This window comes from Aethalodelphis obliquidens, unplaced genomic scaffold (genome assembly GCF_003676395.1).
Source record: "Aethalodelphis obliquidens isolate GAN/ISIS:26980383/991018 unplaced genomic scaffold, ASM367639v1 scaffold3, whole genome shotgun sequence".
Taxonomy (NCBI): domain Eukaryota; kingdom Metazoa; phylum Chordata; class Mammalia; order Artiodactyla; family Delphinidae; genus Aethalodelphis; species Aethalodelphis obliquidens.
In genome coordinates this window covers 33298327-33316220 of record NW_020837947.1, presented here as the reverse complement: position 1 = coordinate 33316220, position 17894 = coordinate 33298327, and the positions used below count along the sequence as shown (strand labels likewise).

The 17894-nt window shown below is 40.0% G+C and overlaps 1 protein-coding gene across 2 annotated transcripts in view; it reads right to left on the bottom strand.

Moving 5' to 3' along the window:
- The window catches only part of PTPRK (protein tyrosine phosphatase receptor type K), a 569502-nt gene extending 564460 nt beyond the window's left edge, over positions 1–5042 (bottom strand). For both annotated transcript variants that reach the window (XM_027086803.1, XM_027086811.1), the window contains exon 1: positions 4632–5042. In XM_027086803.1, coding sequence (XP_026942604.1) covers positions 4632–4731 — 100 coding nt within the window. In that variant the 5' untranslated portion in view covers positions 4732–5042. The remainder of the gene's footprint in view (positions 1–4631) is intronic.
- Positions 5043–17894: the final 12852 nt, after the last annotated feature.

Sequence of the window (17894 nt, the reverse complement as noted above, 5' to 3'; positions counted from 1 at the left end):
CACACACACACACACACACACACACACACACACACACACACACACACACACACACACGAGATCCCAGTGCTTTGTTTTGTCTTTAAGAACAATCTGTAAACTCCCTTGATGTTTCCTGCTCTCAGTCTTCCAACAATCCTCTTCCTGCCCTGCGTGAAGAGCAAGTAGGGGAAATAGGAAGAGCACAAGGCAGAGGAGGACAGCATTTTCCATGCCTCAAAGAAGCAGATCCATATTCAGCATGACTTACACTGTCTTTAACACCATCTTGAGCAGACCTAGAACACAGCACTTCAAAAGCATTAGTAGGCAACAACCTAGTTTCTCTATATAGGACCATATCACATGAATTAAATGTTTGATAAAGGCCATAAAAACGTGTAGTAAACCATCACTGCCTAAAATATGAGATTAGGTGGGAGGACTGGCGTTTGCTCTGATTAATGGTTGAGTCATATTTCCAGTTTCTAAGAACATGATCAGCACCAAAAGATATCTGGTGAAAACAAAAAGGCTGTGATTTTGGGTATCTGCACGTGGGGCTTTGTTGTTGCTAGAGGGGAGTGGGAAGGAGTGTGGGAGAGGGGCAGAATGGCAGAGGGGTTGATTTATTTTTCAAATTCACATTTATGAATACAAAGAGAAGAGCTGTCAGCAGCACACATGCCAAAGCCCAAATAGCAGCCAGACCTGCCTCTTCCCGTCTGGGTTGGCCAGACACAAAACGACATCTTGCAATGTAGGAAAATCAACAGAGTCAGTTATATGGAGACTGGTGAAAGAAAAACCAGTCCCAGAAATGTCTGGTTACATATTATTAATAGTTTAGAACTTGGAGTTTTAATGAATTGAGGGATCGAGAGATTCTGGCCAATCAAAACCAGAAAACCAACAAGCAAACCTTTAAAAAGCTGACTCTCTGATGTATCTTCCCAGTAGAGATAATAAGTATAAGAGAAATTTAACTCACATACAGAGACAGCAAAGAGTGAGACACTGGGAAAGTGGCACTGCTTAGATGAGTTGCAAGGTTCTAAGGGATCAAGTAAGTAAATGCTTACAGTGTGACATGCCAGGAACTATATCCAAGGCAGGATCTGGAGTTGCATTTCCAGGCTCACATCATACTAGAGAGACAATAGTCCCTCTCTAGGTCACTGATAAGACTGCATCTAAAAAGCCACATATTTTTCTCCCACTGAGATGAAAAGGGTGAACAGCCAATAGTTAGACAGCTAAAGAAATTGACTAAAAATAAATTTCTTCTATAGTTTGAATACTATGAATGTTAATAGTGACTCTTCCACAGGTTCAGCTCAAGTAAGGATTTACAGAAGGTAAGTAAAAAAAAAAAAATTAAAGGATAATTTCTCTCAATGTGCTGATAAAATTATGGTCTGGTCAATCTAGGATGTTTATGTTTAACAACAATTAAAAGGAATGAATGGCTGAGTGACACATACACACACACAAATACACACAAACACACACACTCCTGAACAGTCTGTGCTTATACCAGGACTAGGGGAGCAAGAAAAGACTGAAGTCAAGGCACTTAGCTACTTTAATATATGATGATTACACCCCAGATAGCTGCATAATGTTTGACAATATACAGTTCCAGCTCATTTAAACTATTTCACACCATCCTCATAAAAAGCATGAGGAAAGTTCAGAACAGGTATTATTATCCCCATTTTACAGATGAGAAAGCTGAGTCTCCAGGTACCTCATCTATGACTGATTTTGTCAGTCATCTGAGTCCTAATACAAAAAACTTTCTCACATTATATCAAGAGATGGCAACTACACAACCCAGTGAATAAACTTCAGCACATCCTTATGCTTCTATGCCTCAATTTCCCCAGATGTAACACAGATATGACACATTTTTTTAGGTGTTAAGTGAGCCATCAAACTGAAAGAATATAAGTTGAGATTTATAAGAAGATCTGGAAGTTCAGGTTTTCAAGAGGCTCACCATGTAGCATTTTTACACCTTAACCCCAAAAGCTAAGAAAAAATTCAAAATGATGAAAATGTTCCTAAACTGTGGTTTAAACAAAGCAGACTGGATGAGTACATGATATATCAAAGATCCAACTACTTGCAGTCTTTCAAGTTTTGCTTTCGAGGCTCACCATGTTAGGAAGCACACAATAATATCTAAAAGTGGAAAATGGCCTAATAAGTGTGATTTTAAAACACACTTTAAAGTTCTGAATATGTATTTGTTTTACACTTTTAAAGCATTTTTATTTAAATTTCTCAAAAGAAATAAAAGTTCATCATTTAAAGAATGTAAGAAAAAAAAACAAGAAAGAATACACCTCCAATCTCTGACCCCGTGTCTTTGCAACAAATCTGACTGCCATAAAATCTGATGACAGAAGAATAACAAATGACTTATGCGAAGCAGAAAATGGAAATTTTTACAAAACAAACGTTTAGCTTATGGAGAAAGGCAGATCCACAATCTGAACTGTGGGAATAAAAGACATTCATTTCTGGGCATATGTACAAAATCTGAATAGCAAAATTTTGAGATACAGTCCTGCCACAATTGCATTTGTTAGGACTGCACATTCTTTCACTTAACTATAAAATAAAGTCGAATGTTTTGCTTTGTCAAAAAAGAAAAGCCAGGTTTATTTAGTTAAATTACTTGGAACTGCATGTCTAAGAACATAACTGTTCATTAGAGATATCTGAACTCCAGGGATCAGAAAAGCTCATCTGTACATTCCGCTGGAGGAAATTTAATATTTATTTGCTCATTAAAGGGTAAATAACATTTGAAAAGAGAAAAAAAGTTTCTTTACAGATGAAAATATATCCATCAGTTGTTGAGACATTAATAGTTGCAAATTTTGAATACATATAAGTTTAATCATACAACTGGTAGAATTCCAACTTTCAATTAACAAACTACATGCCTTTTCAAGCGTAGGCTCTCCGTGCATTGAAAACACTGTGCAGAAATCAATTCCCACTCCAACTTGCCTGCATGTAATGTCTTACATCAAGCACGCTTCCAGTACCAACGGGCATTATATGTCAGACATGCTTTCAGTAATGCTTACTCCAGAAAGAATTAAAATTAGGCTTTCATTGCACATAGCTGTTGTCCTCCGTATACATCACCTGTATACATAACTTTTCCTGTACACGCTGCATTTCATAACCTGCCTGAGTGCACAGCACATGCTGCCATCTGAATTTGTTATCTACCTCCTTTTACAGAGTTCTAAAGGGGGGAAAGAGAACGGAAGGGAAATAAACATTACTCCGGAAAACAACGATTTGAGTTTACTTCCAGGAAACCAGGCAGCCACAACAACCAGAGAAACTGACAGTGCAAAGTTCGTCCGTTCTCCGCGTCCTGTGGCCTCAGCCAGGAGCGCGGCTGTCGCTTCCCCCGTCTTGTCCAGCAGCCCTCGGCCACCTCTGCGTCTCCATCTGCACCGCGCGAACCAAGGAAGCAGATGCGCTCGCCAGCCAAGCAGAGCTGGGTGGGCTGGCCAGAAAAGTTGTCTGGACTGGCGGGAGGCTAACAATCGCCCGGGAGCCTGCTCCCCAGCGTCCACCTGGTGAAACTTCAGAGCCCCCAGAGGAGAGAACGAAAGAAGCAACCGCCAGGAAGGGTCACAGAACTGGAAGGGAACGGAGGACGGCACTGGGAGAAACGGGGTTTCACGGACTTCTCTAAGCGGTTTTACTAGGACCCAAAGGGCTAACTGGCGAGACCGCACCGGATGCCTCCTCTTGGGTTCTCTGGGCGGGCGGCAGTCGTTTGTAGACCCCGTCACGCAGGCCGGCTCCGGGAGGCTTCGCGGTGGCTCTGCCGGAGCTGCGGGCTCCCCCACCACGGGTCAGGCTTCCCGGACCCGGCGCCTAGACCTCGCTGCCCAGGACTGCTCGGCGTGGATCCTCAGAATCATGTTTCAAAACATCTTACAGGCTCCGCCAACACACACACGGAACCTACTCCGCGCAGCGCCCTAACCCACAGGGCGAACCCAGGAGCAGCCCCACGCCGGAGGAGGCGATAAGGACTGGGGGAGGGACGGGAAAGTAGTTAGACAATAGTCAGGAGAGGTTATTCCCAGGACAAAAAGCACCTGGCAAAGCGCGCCGAGGTCACTCCCTTCAAGTCTCCACCTTTCTGACAATGGCTTCCCCGGGAATTTTTTTTTGGAACGCTCTAGCGGCGGAGAGCAACAAGCCCGCACTACGAGCAAGAGAGTAGCAGTCCCCAGAGTCGTAACTACTTTTTCCTTCTCTCTTCCCCGGCGCGGTGCAGCCGGCGCCGGACGCCGAGGCTCCCAGTTTCCCAAGAAAAGCACTGTCTCGCGCACTGCCGCACAGCCCTGCCCGCCTGCGCCCGGAGCGATCCTCCACCGGGAACAATGGGTCGCGACGAGGAAACTTACCTGCCCCCGTGGCGCCCAGCCCCGTGCCCCGCGTCCCAGCCGGCACGGAGTCTGGGGACATCTCTCCCTCTGCCCACCCCGGGTCGCGAAAGCTTCCCCCCCTTGCCCCCCGGCCCTAGAGAGGAGCCGGCTCCACCCCTGGAGAGCCCCGGGTCGGGGGCATTCGTCGGAGCTCCGGACGCCTCCTCGGCCACTCACCTGCGGAGAACTGGCCTTGGGCCGAGCCCAGGAGAGGCCAAGGGGAGAGGAGCAAGAGCGCCACAAAAGCAGGCAGCGCCGCCGCCGCCGCTGTATCCATGTCGACTTTGGGAGAAGTTTCAAGCCGCTTTGCAAAGAGCTGCCGGGGCGTATCGCAGCGAAATCCACAGCTGAGGGGTCGGCCGGGCCCAGCGGGGTGAGGGCGGGGAGTGGACAGCCTCCTGCCCGCACTTTTTCCTGCTCCGCGGTCGCCAAACTACCTCTGGGGCGCCAGCGTTGCCCGAGTCGCCGGCCGGCCGCGGCAGCAGCTCTCCATGCTCGGCAGAGGCTCTCCTGTTAGTCAAGAGTTACTTTGCTCTGGGAGGGATGGGGGCGGAGCCGGGGGTGACGTCGCCCCGCGGGCTCCGGGCGCTTCTGAGGAATGCAGGCTCGGGCGCGGCGCCGCCGCCGCCGCCGCCGCCTCCTGTCGGAGAGACGCGCGCCAACCCCGGCCGCGCGCCCCGCGCTCCGCGCCGCCTTTGTTCGCCGCCCTGGCCCCGCCGCCCTGGCCCAGCCGCCCGCCGCCGCTCTGGGGCAGCGGGCGCGAAAGGGGACCTGCGCCGTTGTCTGCCCTGTTTCAGGAATCGCAGTTTGAAAAGCGAGAGTTGGGTAAGCAGTGTGGCCGGACCCCAGAGGATGAACGCGGAGAAACCCCGCCGTCCAAGCAGAGGCGCCCCGGGGTTCTGTTCCCAAGGCGGAGGTCCTACCGTATCGGTGGCCGGTAGGAAGAAGGGGGAGTGTAGAAGCTCCCAGAGGGAACACCCACCTGCATCGCAAACTCTCTGTTCCCTATTCGTGTAATAAGGAATGAGACACCCCACCCCCGTAGAAAACTTATTGTTCCTTCTTCATATAAAAATAAAACTTGAACCAAAATAAATGTTCAGTAACTTCCCAGTGTGAACAGCTGGCATGTCTCATTTTTGGTTTGTCATTTGCCGAATATTTGGATTTACTCTCTGCTTCACTGACTTTGCTTGTAGTTCTGAAACCTTCCGGCCTCTTTCTACTTCCCTCCGGAAGAACCTAACAACTGCATCAGGGCTTATTATCCTTGCCTTTCACGAGGGTATGCTGGAGTAGGAAAGTCTTTTTGTTTTGATTTTAATATCTAAGAGATATTTAAGACATAAGTATTTAACAAAAGAACTTTACACGGACAATGAAAACAGCAACAAATGATTTCATCCGTTGGAAAATAATGCTGTATTATGACAGTAAAGTATTTTACAGTTCGCTGATTCTTCAGAAGCTTGAAGTGGTTTCACCATATGCCACATTTATAATACTTGCTTCTGTGAAGACTGTATAGTGCATACTTTATTCATTTTTGTAAAATAGCGAATAAAATAGATGTGGTCACAGTAGAATAAACAATTTTTATTCAGAATTTTGGTGTCATATATACAATTCCTAGAACAATGGAATCTCTTGATTGACATCTGTCAGTTACTCAGACACCTTTAGCTTTTGTAAATCACGGACAATGTGACATTCAATTTAATATAATATTCACACAATTTCCCAGGACACATATCCCTTTATTCAGATTAAGTATACGCTATTAAAGACCAGGTTGATGGTAGAACTCATTATATATGTACACACACATATATATATATATACCAATCAGCAAGGAAAATAGTTCTTTAAAAATTTGATAAGAATAGATGCTTGATTAAACGTAACTGGCAGTCTTATAGCTGGCTCATTGGCACACTGACTAGCTCAGCACTTGTCAATTCAATTCAGCAATAAGTTCATTCTTCCTTAGGGTGCAATGTAGATTATTTTTTAAGTCATTAACCTATAACTGTTAGCACATCACTGTTCCTATTTCTTTGATTGAAGAATATTCCTAAATCCTAGGTAACAAAAAACTGAAGGACATATATTTTCCTTTTAAAGGACTTAGCAGAACTTTGTAAAACTTAGCAATATGTCTCAGGAAAAACAAACACCCCTCCTCCCCCATCCATAAACTAATTAATCTGTTCTATTCCTGACAGAGAGTTCATGACTTGGTAGGTTTGTTTGTTTAAACACACAGAAAGCTTGTTTAAAAATTGACATACAGTGCCAGGGCAAAGTGCACACAGTTCTAGCTTGCCCATTCCTTGGGTCAACTGACAGAAGATTCATCTCATTTTCTCCATTCAGGAAGTAATAACAATAACAAGTAATGTTTAGAGCGCTTACAATGTACTAGGCACTGGTTTAAAATACATAATGTCTCGTTGAGACATTAAGATATACAAAGTCTCCTTGAGTTAAGACAACAATCCTATGACATCAGTACAGTTATTACTCTCATTTGACAAATGAGGAAACAAAGTTAGAGATTAAGTAATTTGTCCAACAGCACATATATGAGTAAGAAGTGGGGGAGGGGAAACAAAGAGGGACAAGGAAATCCTCAAATGGAGTCAGCAAACTAGCAAGGATGTCTTCTCACTAAAAATCAAAGCAATGCAACAAAACTTTTGGACAAGTAAATCAGTACTTTTGTCCTTAGTTGTCACTAATGCTGGCCACAATACCTAATGCTGGCCATGGTATATTGAAATCATTTGAGTAGAGAATATATGTGTCTTTCACATAGTACTCGGCAAATATTAGGAATTTACTAGGTCTTCGTTAATTTGAAAGAATGGATGAATGTATCAATTAAACAATAGAAGAGTAAATTTGATATAACAAAAAAAATTGTCAACATGTGTTCAAAAAAATCACTAAAATGTTTGTATTCTTTAATCTACTAGCTATTCTAAGGAAATAATCTAAAATATGGGAAGTGTCATAGACACAAAGATATTTATCACTTACAAAAGGGAAAACTGGAAATAATACAAAAGTCCAACCATAGGCAGATTCATGAGCATTATCTGGATTGAATATCTCACAGCCACTAGAAATGAAGGTATTAAAAAAAGAGTAAGCTGCAAAGTGGGAAGATGTTTCTGATAAAATGTTGGGAAAAAAAAAAAGATCAGAAGACAATACAGATACATCTTCAGTTTGGGAAGATGAAAATGTTCTGGAGATGGATGGTGGTGATGGTTGCACAACAATGTAAAAGTACATAATGCCATGGAACCATATACTTAAAAATGGTTAAAGTAGTAATTTTTATGTTATGCATGTTTTACTACATTTAAATAATTGGAAGATGAAGTCAACATATACTATGATTACAAATAAGAAAAAGGCTGAAAAAAAATCCCGATAAACCATAATATTGATATAATTAGAAGTAAATGTAGAATAGTAACATTTTATAACTGCCCTTCCCTATTTTCCTACCGTTTTTGGTATGTGGTTATAGCATATCTTTTTAAAGAAGATAGGTTTGTAGTCTGATTGATTGCAGATTTACCAAGAAATAACTCCAGTCAAAAATTTAGATCTACATTTGACAAAATGTTTTCTGTAGAATCCCAGTTCTATCAAAATTTAGCAAGTAAAATTGGAAAATAGGGTCTTCAGATCAAATTAGCTTTAACTCTAGATTGAGCAAAGTTAAACAGGTTCCTTTACTACAGCTGGCTTCTTTACTGCAGAACTTTTCAATGGTTACCAGTATGGTATTGTGCAAAGTGAATCTGTTGGAGAGAGGAAAAGAATACATTGTTTCTCAAAGTTTTGGACAATAGAACTCTTTAAAAGAGAAGTATTTCTCAGGATTAGGGTTCCAGGGAACAGAATTTGGGAAGTACTGCTTTAAGCAGCATTTAACATCTCTGTGTCTCAGTTTCTTTCATATGAAACTGAGGCTTATCAATCAGATTTTTCAGAGGACTAAATGAAATATAGTATATTTTAATATGTATTTTTGTAAAGATGTAAATTTAGTTATAGGTATAGATATGAAAGGGCCCAGATGATATTAATTGCTGAGTAAAGGTTCTTTTCTTGTTCCACTGAAGGATTATGTACAAACATGTACCCAGCAAAACCAAGGTTTTATTTACCCACTGAGAGACCATGAGTGTACCCACAGCATGTATTTATAAGCAATTAGATAATATTCTCAGTTTGTTAATAACAACTGATTGCTTATATTATGCTTTTCAGTTTGTAATGCCTTTTCACCCACATGATCTCAATCTATCCTCGCTCCAACCCTGCGAAGTAGGCAGGGCAGGTAGCATTATTAATTTTCACTTAACTGATAAGGAAACTCAAGTTTAGAGTCATTAAAATACTTGGCCAAAATTTGACGCTGGTCAATAGCAAAGCTGTCACTCTGAACTGCATATTCTGATTCTGAATTTCATTTTTCCCCCATTCCCCCAATATTTATGTACCTAATTCTCATCTCTAAAAACGTTCATTTGAATTAGTTGTCAAAATTCTCAATGCAAATTCATCAGATAGAGCTTCTTAGGCTGGTGGACGGAAATGAGGTTCTATTTTCTCTCTGAAAGCAGAAAAAACAAAAACAAACAAACAGAAAACTAAAAGCACTTCCTCACAGTCATAGCCTTGCATGGGTATGTATGTTGTCAGTAGAGTCCTCCAGGAAGGAAGGGGCAGAGAATTTCTGACAACAAAGCCCTTGAACAGAACACCGACTTCCAGAAAAAAAAAAAAAAAAGTGTTATGCCTTTGAAAGCTATTGTTCTGGATGAGCGTTGGAGACTGTAGGGCAAAGCCCATTGATCCCACGAGTAGTGCTGGAACCTGGCCAGTTACTACTGAGATCTTGACACCAGAGCATCCAGAAACAAATGGAATTGTGATAGCTATGTGCTTATGTCTCTAAGGAAATCCTCCTCTCTGTATGCTCTTAGGAAATTTTGGATCAAGTGGAAAGAAACACACTGTACGCAAACCCAGAGTTACTTTGTGAGTCCCTTGAACCCACCCTTTAAAATATCCATAACTGAAGATTAGTTTAGAAAACACTAGTCAAGATAATGCATGATCCAAAGGTTTTATCCGGGGAAGGGAAAAAAAAAAAATGTGAGCAGCTTGAGAGCTCAGTGTTGTCAATTTGGAAGAGCAATTTGCCTACAGCTGGATATAATTAACAAGCATGGGTCAAAAAGGAAGCCAATCATAAAAGTGTGAATTGGATTGAGGTGGAGGGATGGGACAGTGACAGTCACTTCCAGATCTGGTATATTCTGACTTCAGAGTCTCTCCGCATTTTCAAAAAGCCTAGTCTAATGATGTTAATAAAAGATTGAGGGAAAAAATGTTTGGTCTTCATGATACCCTAGTATGTGTTTGATAAATCACTTTTTCTGGGGTACTATATGGTACCTATATGGTATCTACTATATGATATCTACATGGTATCTTATTAACCCTTTATAATAGTGGGCAATTTCCACACCAAAAAAAGTATATTTTTCCCTGGCTCACTATAAGAAAAAAGGCATAAAGGGCACCAGCTATACAGCATCCTATTGAATCCTGTTTGAATTATTTTGTTCTGAATAGACAAATTATCCTGGGGTATTTTTTTTTGTTTTTTATTTTAGTAAAACCCAAGAAAGAGGATAACTCTTAAAACTAATTAAATACATCATGTATTTAATAATACATTTTGCAGGGTTAAAAGCTTGTATGCAAAGTTGCAGCCTGAGGAGAATTAATACAGCTGAATGAGAAATTCTCTAGTGATCATGTTCCTTCCTTCCTCCCACTTACTTCGGAGGGGCGGGGGCTGGCTTCACATATGGAACCCTGTGGATCTTGCCATCTTTCTTCTTTGCTTATTCTGGTCTTGAGACAGAATGAAATAGAATTCTGAACACAAATGTGGTGCTTCCAAAGCTCTAGAGATTTTTCTAATCCTCTAAATGTTCTCCAATAAAATCCTCCCTACACTGTTGGTGCTGCCACCACATTCATAACCAGGGGAAGTCAGACAAGAAAATGAACCATTAAAACCTACACACAAACATAGGGGCACATTTCAGTGCTGAAGTCCTCTTTAATCAAAGCAAAGAACTCATTTTGCCACTTGCAAGCATTTATTAAGTGTACTACACGCTGCTAGTTACTCTATGGGAGATACAGGATAGCAGTTTACATTTGAGATTAACAGACAAAAAAAAATAAGAGAAAACAAATCATATGTGTGTGTGTGTGTGTGATATAATATATTCAAAATGTGAAGAAATAGATAGCAAAATATTAGGTCCTGATGAAGTGCAGTAGGAGGGAAAAGCTTTTGGGGATGACCAGTTTTAAGCTATATCTCGAAGAAAGTGATAGTTGTGACTGGCAGGGGGGAAAAAAGGCATGAGATGTAAACTACTCTTTTGAGCTTGAACTTCCTTGAACAGGCTTTCTGTGAAGTAGTTTTCTCAAAATGTGCCTCTCATTGACTGCAACACCTGTCTATCCTGGAAGTAAGCTCTCATTTCGTTGTTGAATGGTTTTAAATCACCTGAGAAGTTCTGTCAGAAGACATATAAAATACCTTTATGTCGTAACATCCGTTTATATGCTTTTAAAGCTTCACAACTGCCTAAACTAAATAAACTCAGAGTTCATTAGGAAATAGCCGTACAAGCACAGTGGAGTATTAAAATCACATGTAATTTCTTTGGGGCCATAATGAAATAGTCAATTAGCTCTTCACTTGTTGACAACTACAGCTGATATAAGCTAATGGTCCACTGATCTCAGCAGAAAGTCAAAGGATGACAGACTACAATAGTCTGGGAAAAGAATCAGAGGCTGAGTTGATTAAAACCTAGTTTTGTTTCAGTTTCTGCATAATGTAAAATGGTCAGTTAACTAATTTTTATAAACTTTAGAGAAGCTTGGTGGTCAATGGGAATGTACATGGAAATAATAATATTAGCTAATTAAAAAAAAACACTTTATGTGGGTTGGTAGGCAGAATAATGACAAGCTCCCACCCTCCCCCCAAAATACCTGGAAGCTGTGAATATGTGAATATACTCCTTTACATGGCAAATGAGACTTTACAGATGTGATTAAGTTAAGGATCTTGAGATGGCAATATTATCTTGGAATATCTGGATGGGCCCAATGTAATCCACAGGGTCCTTATAAGAGAGAAGCAATAGAATAAGGGAGAAAAAAAATGGAAGGATGGAAGCAGAGATAAGAGACGAGAGAGATACACTGCTAGCTTTCAAGACGGAGAAGGGGGCCAGGAGCCAAGGAATGCAGGTGGCTTTTAGAAGCTGGGAAAGTCAAGTGAATAGATTCTCCTCTAGAGCCTCCATGTGGAATGCAGCCCTACTAACACCTTCATTTTAGTCACTGAAATCCACTTCTCCGACTTCCAGAACTCTAAGATAATAAATTTGTATAATTTTTAGCTACTAAGTTTGTAATAATTTGTTACAGCATCAATAGGAAGTTTAATACACATGGGTTATCTCATGGGTTATCTCATAATAACTTTTGATCCTTAAAGTTATTATACCCACTTTACAAGCTCAAATGAAAAATAAGAAAACTGGTGCTCAAGTAGATTAAGCAATTTGCTTAAGTGGTGAGCTAAAGCACAAATCCAGGCACTCTGACTCTACAGTCTGCAGTGTTAAGAAATATACCATTTCAAAACACTCACTTTGGGCTTCCCTGGTGGCGCAGTGGTTGGGGGTCCGCCTGCTGATGCAGGGGACACGGGTTCGTGCCCCGGTCCGGGAGGATCCCATGTGCCACGCAGTGGCTGGGCCCGTGAGCCATGGCCGCTGAGCCTGCGCATCCGGAGCCTGTGCTCCGCAGCGGGAGAGGCCACAACAGCCAGAGGCTCGTGTACCGCAAAAAAAAAAAAAAAAAAAAAAAAAAAAAAAACACTCACTTTGACCACAATGAGTTATCTCCTCACACCTGTCAGAATGGCTATTATCAAAAAGACAAGAAATAATAAATGTCAATGAGGATGTGAAGAAATGGGAACCCTTGTATAATGTTAGTGGGGACATAAATTGGTGCAGCCACTATAGAAAATAGTATGGAGTTTCCTCCAAAAAATTAAAAATAGAACTACCATATATCCAGCAATTCCACTCCAGGGTATTTTTCCAAAGAAAACAAAAACTCTAATTAGAAAAGATATATGCACCCTTATGCTCATTGTAGCATTATTTACAATAACCAAGATATGGAAGCATGTAAGTGGACATCAATAGTTGAACTGAATAAAGAAGATGTGGTATATATATATATATATATACAAATGGAATATTACTCAGCCATAAAAAGAATGAAACCTTGTCATTTGTGACAACAAATGGATTAGACCTAGATAGACCTAGAGGACATTATGCTAAATGAAATAAGTCAGACAAAGACAAATACTATATGATTTCACTTATATGTACAATGAAATCTAAAAAACAAAACTAATGAACAAACAACAAAACAGAAACAGACTCATAGCTATAGTGAACAGACAGGTGGTTGCCAGAGGGGATGGGAGTGTAGGATGAGTGAAATAGGTGAGGGAAATTAAGAAGTACAAACTTCAAAATGAGTCATGGGGTGAAATGTACAGTGTGGGAAATATAGTCAATAATAATGTAATATCTTTGTATGGTGACAGATGGTAACTAGAATTATTGTGGTGATCATTTTGAAATGTTATAGAAATATCAAATCACACTACATTGTGCAAAAGGAACTAACATAGTGTTAGTTATACTTCAAAACAAACAAACTCAGAAAAAAAAGATCAGATTTGGGCTTCCCTGGTGGCGCAGTGGTTGAGAGTCTGATGCAGGAGACACGGGTTCGTGCCCCGGTCCGGGAAGATCCCACATGCCGCGGAGCGGCTGGGCCCGTGAGCCATGGCCGCTAAGCCTGCGCGTCCGCAGTCTGTGCTCCGCAACGGGAGAGGCCACAACAGTGAGAGGCCCGCGTAAAAAAAAAAAAAAAAAAAAAGATCAGATTTGTGATTGCCAGAGGAGGGGCACAGGGCATTGGATAAAGGTGGTCAAAAGGTACAAACTTCCAAATATAAGATAAATAAGTACTAGGGATGTAATGTACAACGTTATTAATATAATTAACACTGCTGTATGTTATATATGAAAGTTATTAAGAGAGTAAATCCTGAGTTCTCATCACAAGGAAAAAATATTTTTTCTTTTTCTTTTATTTGTATCTATATGAGATGATGGATGTTCAATAAACTTATTGTGGTCATCATATGATGTATGTAACTCAAATCATTATACTGTACACCTTAAATTTATAGTCTGTATGTCAACATATTCAATAAAACTGGAAAAAAAATAAAATAAACTTTCCTCCAAATTAAAAACTCCCGCTAATTTTGAATGGTAAAAATATATTGAAATACCATACAAAGGTTCATTTGTGATAGAAAATTTATAAAATTTTAGAAGTGTATTTGTAAGTTTCTGTATTTGCAATGAATACATTTCTTAACCTTCTGTTACAAATCCTTTACTATAAATGCTAGCAATAACATTTTGGTTTGGTATAACTATATTCTTTAGTCAGAGGAACACATAAACTAGGAAATTGCCTTTATAATAGTTATCTTGAAGATTAACCATCATTTACATTTGGTTTATTTCCTGTGGTAACTTTCACTGTATTGTCTTCTATAGATTATAACCTATTGAAAGGGCTGAGACTATATTTCCTCTATTTTCTACAAGGCCCATAGCCCATGTCATCATAACCACTTGCTTGAATCTTTTTTACCTAAATCAGTTGGTCATTAATTCTAGCGATCATTGCCTCCTCAGAAATCAAATTTTTGTTTCATTGGTGCATACGCTGTCACTCTAATTTGGTGGAATTCAAGGATTGCGTATTGTTTATCATTGTATCTCCACACATAAAATAATTACTGTCACATAGTTGTTCAATTAATGATAGTTGAGGAATGAATGAATGGATGCATGGTGTTGAGGAATGAATGAAAGGATGGATGGATGAATGAAAAGACTTTTCAAGGTCAAATGGCTTTATAGTCTGGCAGGAAAAGATGTAGAATTCTGAGATAATGAAAGAACAAACCCCTGAAGAGAAGGTTTAAGAACAAAAGAACAGGGTAAGAAAATCTTAACTCCTATGGCCATTGGAGTTTAAAACTATTATTCTGATGCAAGATATTGAAGCTCATTTTTTCCTTTATTTCATTTCTAATACATTTTTGTTTATAGCTACAATATTGATCAAGAATACAGACAAAAAAAAAAAAGAATACAGACATATTCGTTTATTTCTTTTTGTGTTCTTCCTGCTAATGAAATATTTTCTTTTGTGCATAACAAACAGCTGTCAACATCACTTATCTGCACCCAGAGATAATGAAGGTTTAGGTTTACAACTCATCGTATGATACTCAGGACTCAGCTCCTGCTGCAGCAATGAGAGCTGTGATTCTAAATCCAAGGCATCCTGGGTAAAGTGAGATTGCACCCTAAAACAGTTTAGGGCTGTTTAATTCATCTTAGATCTGAGTGTTTGAGGATTTTGTCCCTTTCTAGATAGCTTCAAGAAAGGAAAGGTAAGTTCATACCTCATATTCAGAATGTTGTCTTTCCATTGTAAAATATCTCAGTAAACAAATCGTAATCAGGTTGATAGCGTAGGATCCAATTACTGGTTATACACCCTTAATTAGGGTGGTATGACTCAGACATCTCTCCTGTCAGCCTGTCCTACACAACCTGATTTTTTCTTCATTTATTTAATAAATATTCACTGTGTGCCTCACAGTGCTGGGTACTATTCCGCTTGAACAACAGGGTGCAAAGTAGGCAAAAATCCCTGCACTGTATTTATATTCTAACAGAGGGAGATGGATGATAAACAAGTAAAATATATAGATGGCCAAGAAATAACTTCCATCATTACAACTGATATTGTGATATCTCAAAAATGTCACAAACATAGATAATTTTATTGTATTTTGCATTTGAAGCCAAGCCTGGGTTCAAGTCACTTTGGTAATAATGTTAGCAAAAGTAAAATTTTTACTCAGTATAAGAAAAGATTGTATGATTAAGAGAGAACATTTTTTTCCTTTGAAACCATTTCTTTTTATATTTTATGAATAATTGTGTAACTATCTGGGTTTCCTTTTTTACTTGGGCTGCTGGGAAACTCAGAGCTAAATCTGTGGTCATTATTTAGCAATTATGTACAACTTATTGGTCTCTATTTTTATATACTCAATTTCCAGTGGTCTCATTTTACTCTACCCTGGTTTTCCTTTTACCTTGATACATTTACTTATTTCTATTTTAGTGTATTCGTTTTATTTTTGTAAACCAAAAGCTAAGTCTCCCAATAAATAAGCAAAACTACCCCAGGAGAATGGGTACTTAAGTTTTGTAGATCTATAGCATAACTCAAGAGGTTCTACCTTCCTGCTTCGTAAACCTTTTTAGATAAAAATTGCCAAGTCACAGGAAGTCAAAGTGCCCTAAGATTTAATAGTGCATCCTCAAGCATATGCTAATTAACCCCTTGTCAGGGTGAATGGTGCCAGGAATGGTATCTACATAAGGAAAGGCTACTGGTTAAAATGTAATCTAAGTTTATTCATCTCTAAATCACAGAATTCTAGTAGCTTTTAAGTTTCTATCTCCTCTATGTGACATTCTGCCAGTTATCCTTGGATTTTGGTGAGAGAAAGGGATTAGGATGACCTACCAGGTCTTCCAAATTCTTAAGAAAAATAAATCTTGGTACAGAATCTATAAATCTTAGCAAATAGACATGTTTGAGGGGCCTAGGTAAGACACTAGAAATGCCTTTACATTATTGCAACCTACTCCTGCATTAAAAAGAAAGTATGTGATTCAGATCCAACGGTATGATTTCTCAATGAAGAAAAATTACACCTGAGTTGGCAAGTGACAAGACACATAACAGAACTATTTTGTCCGGTAGTAATACAGCTGCTGATCAGTTTACTAAGGAGCCCGTGGTAGATTAATTATTTAGCAGTGAAATAATTTGAAAAGTTGGCCCTAACTAGTTCAATACAAATTGAAACACCAGACTGCAAAACTCTCAGCAGTAATCAGAGAAAATGCAAGTGAATTTGAAACTAGGTTTTGCAACTGGTCTATCATCTCCATCTCCCTTTTCTTCCTCTTAACCTTCTACTTCCGTTTTTCCAACTCCAGCTCATCCAATTACCTCCACTCCCCCGCAGCCACCACCCCCTGCCCGCCAGCCACCCCATACGCCCACTTCATGCTAATCAATACCTTCCTAATAGGGCAATTTCTCTCTGCATCTTTCCCTCCCTCCTTCCCCTCCCTTTCTTTCTACTGATATATTTAGTGCTCTCTACCGGGCATTGAAGGGTAAGAAGGTAGCGCACAGTGTCCCATAACTCCAAGAGCTTGAGCTACCATCTAATGGTGAGTGTGGGGACTTGGAGGGTGACATGTGGAAAAGAATTAGGAGTAAAGGCAAAAATGATAGGCACAACTGAGGTACAAACAATCGGCTGTGAAAACACAGATAGAGAAGCAATTAATTTCTGTCATTTTCTAAGCAAGGATGGGTGACAAAATATCTTCACTCTGCTTATTCCCCTCCCATCTGTTTCTCTCACTTTTTATGGGGACAATTTGGGATCTGGGTTGTCTGTTTCCGCTACTGAAATGTGAAACTGGAGGATGAAATTTATTCTGATGTCAACCATAGAAGAGGCTGTATTTAATTTAATATCGTGAAAGAGCAGTTTGGTGACCAAATCTCTATGAGGAACAGTGATCCTAGGTTTCCGTTGCCAGTTTCTGCTTTAGGACCTGCAATACTAGTTGTTTGAGGCATATTTTCTCATTTCTTCCTCTCCCTCCAACTTCCCAATGCCTTCCTAGGATTTCCCAGTGTTTTGCCTCACTAGTTCCTCGTACCAGACTATTCTAGTTGCTGCGTACTTCAAGTACAGATCAGACTGTGTAACAGGACAGCCTGGTTGCCTATGTGTTATGAATTATAGACACTCTCCAGAGTCACTTTGTCTAAAATGCCATCATTTTACTTGTCTTATCAAGCATTCAAATGTTCCTGTGAGGGTAGAGTAGAAGTTCTATCAGTCATTTATACCACAGTTTGAATTATTTTATCATATCCTTTTCCCCTAAACATCTAGTGGTCATGAGCTACCTTCAGGAGGCTAATTCACTCATTCAGGCTCTATTTATTTAGCATCCTATTTCAGGCTAACTTGTTACAAAAATGGAGAAGACTTGTCTGACTCGTATGCCAGTTGGGAAAAGAAAC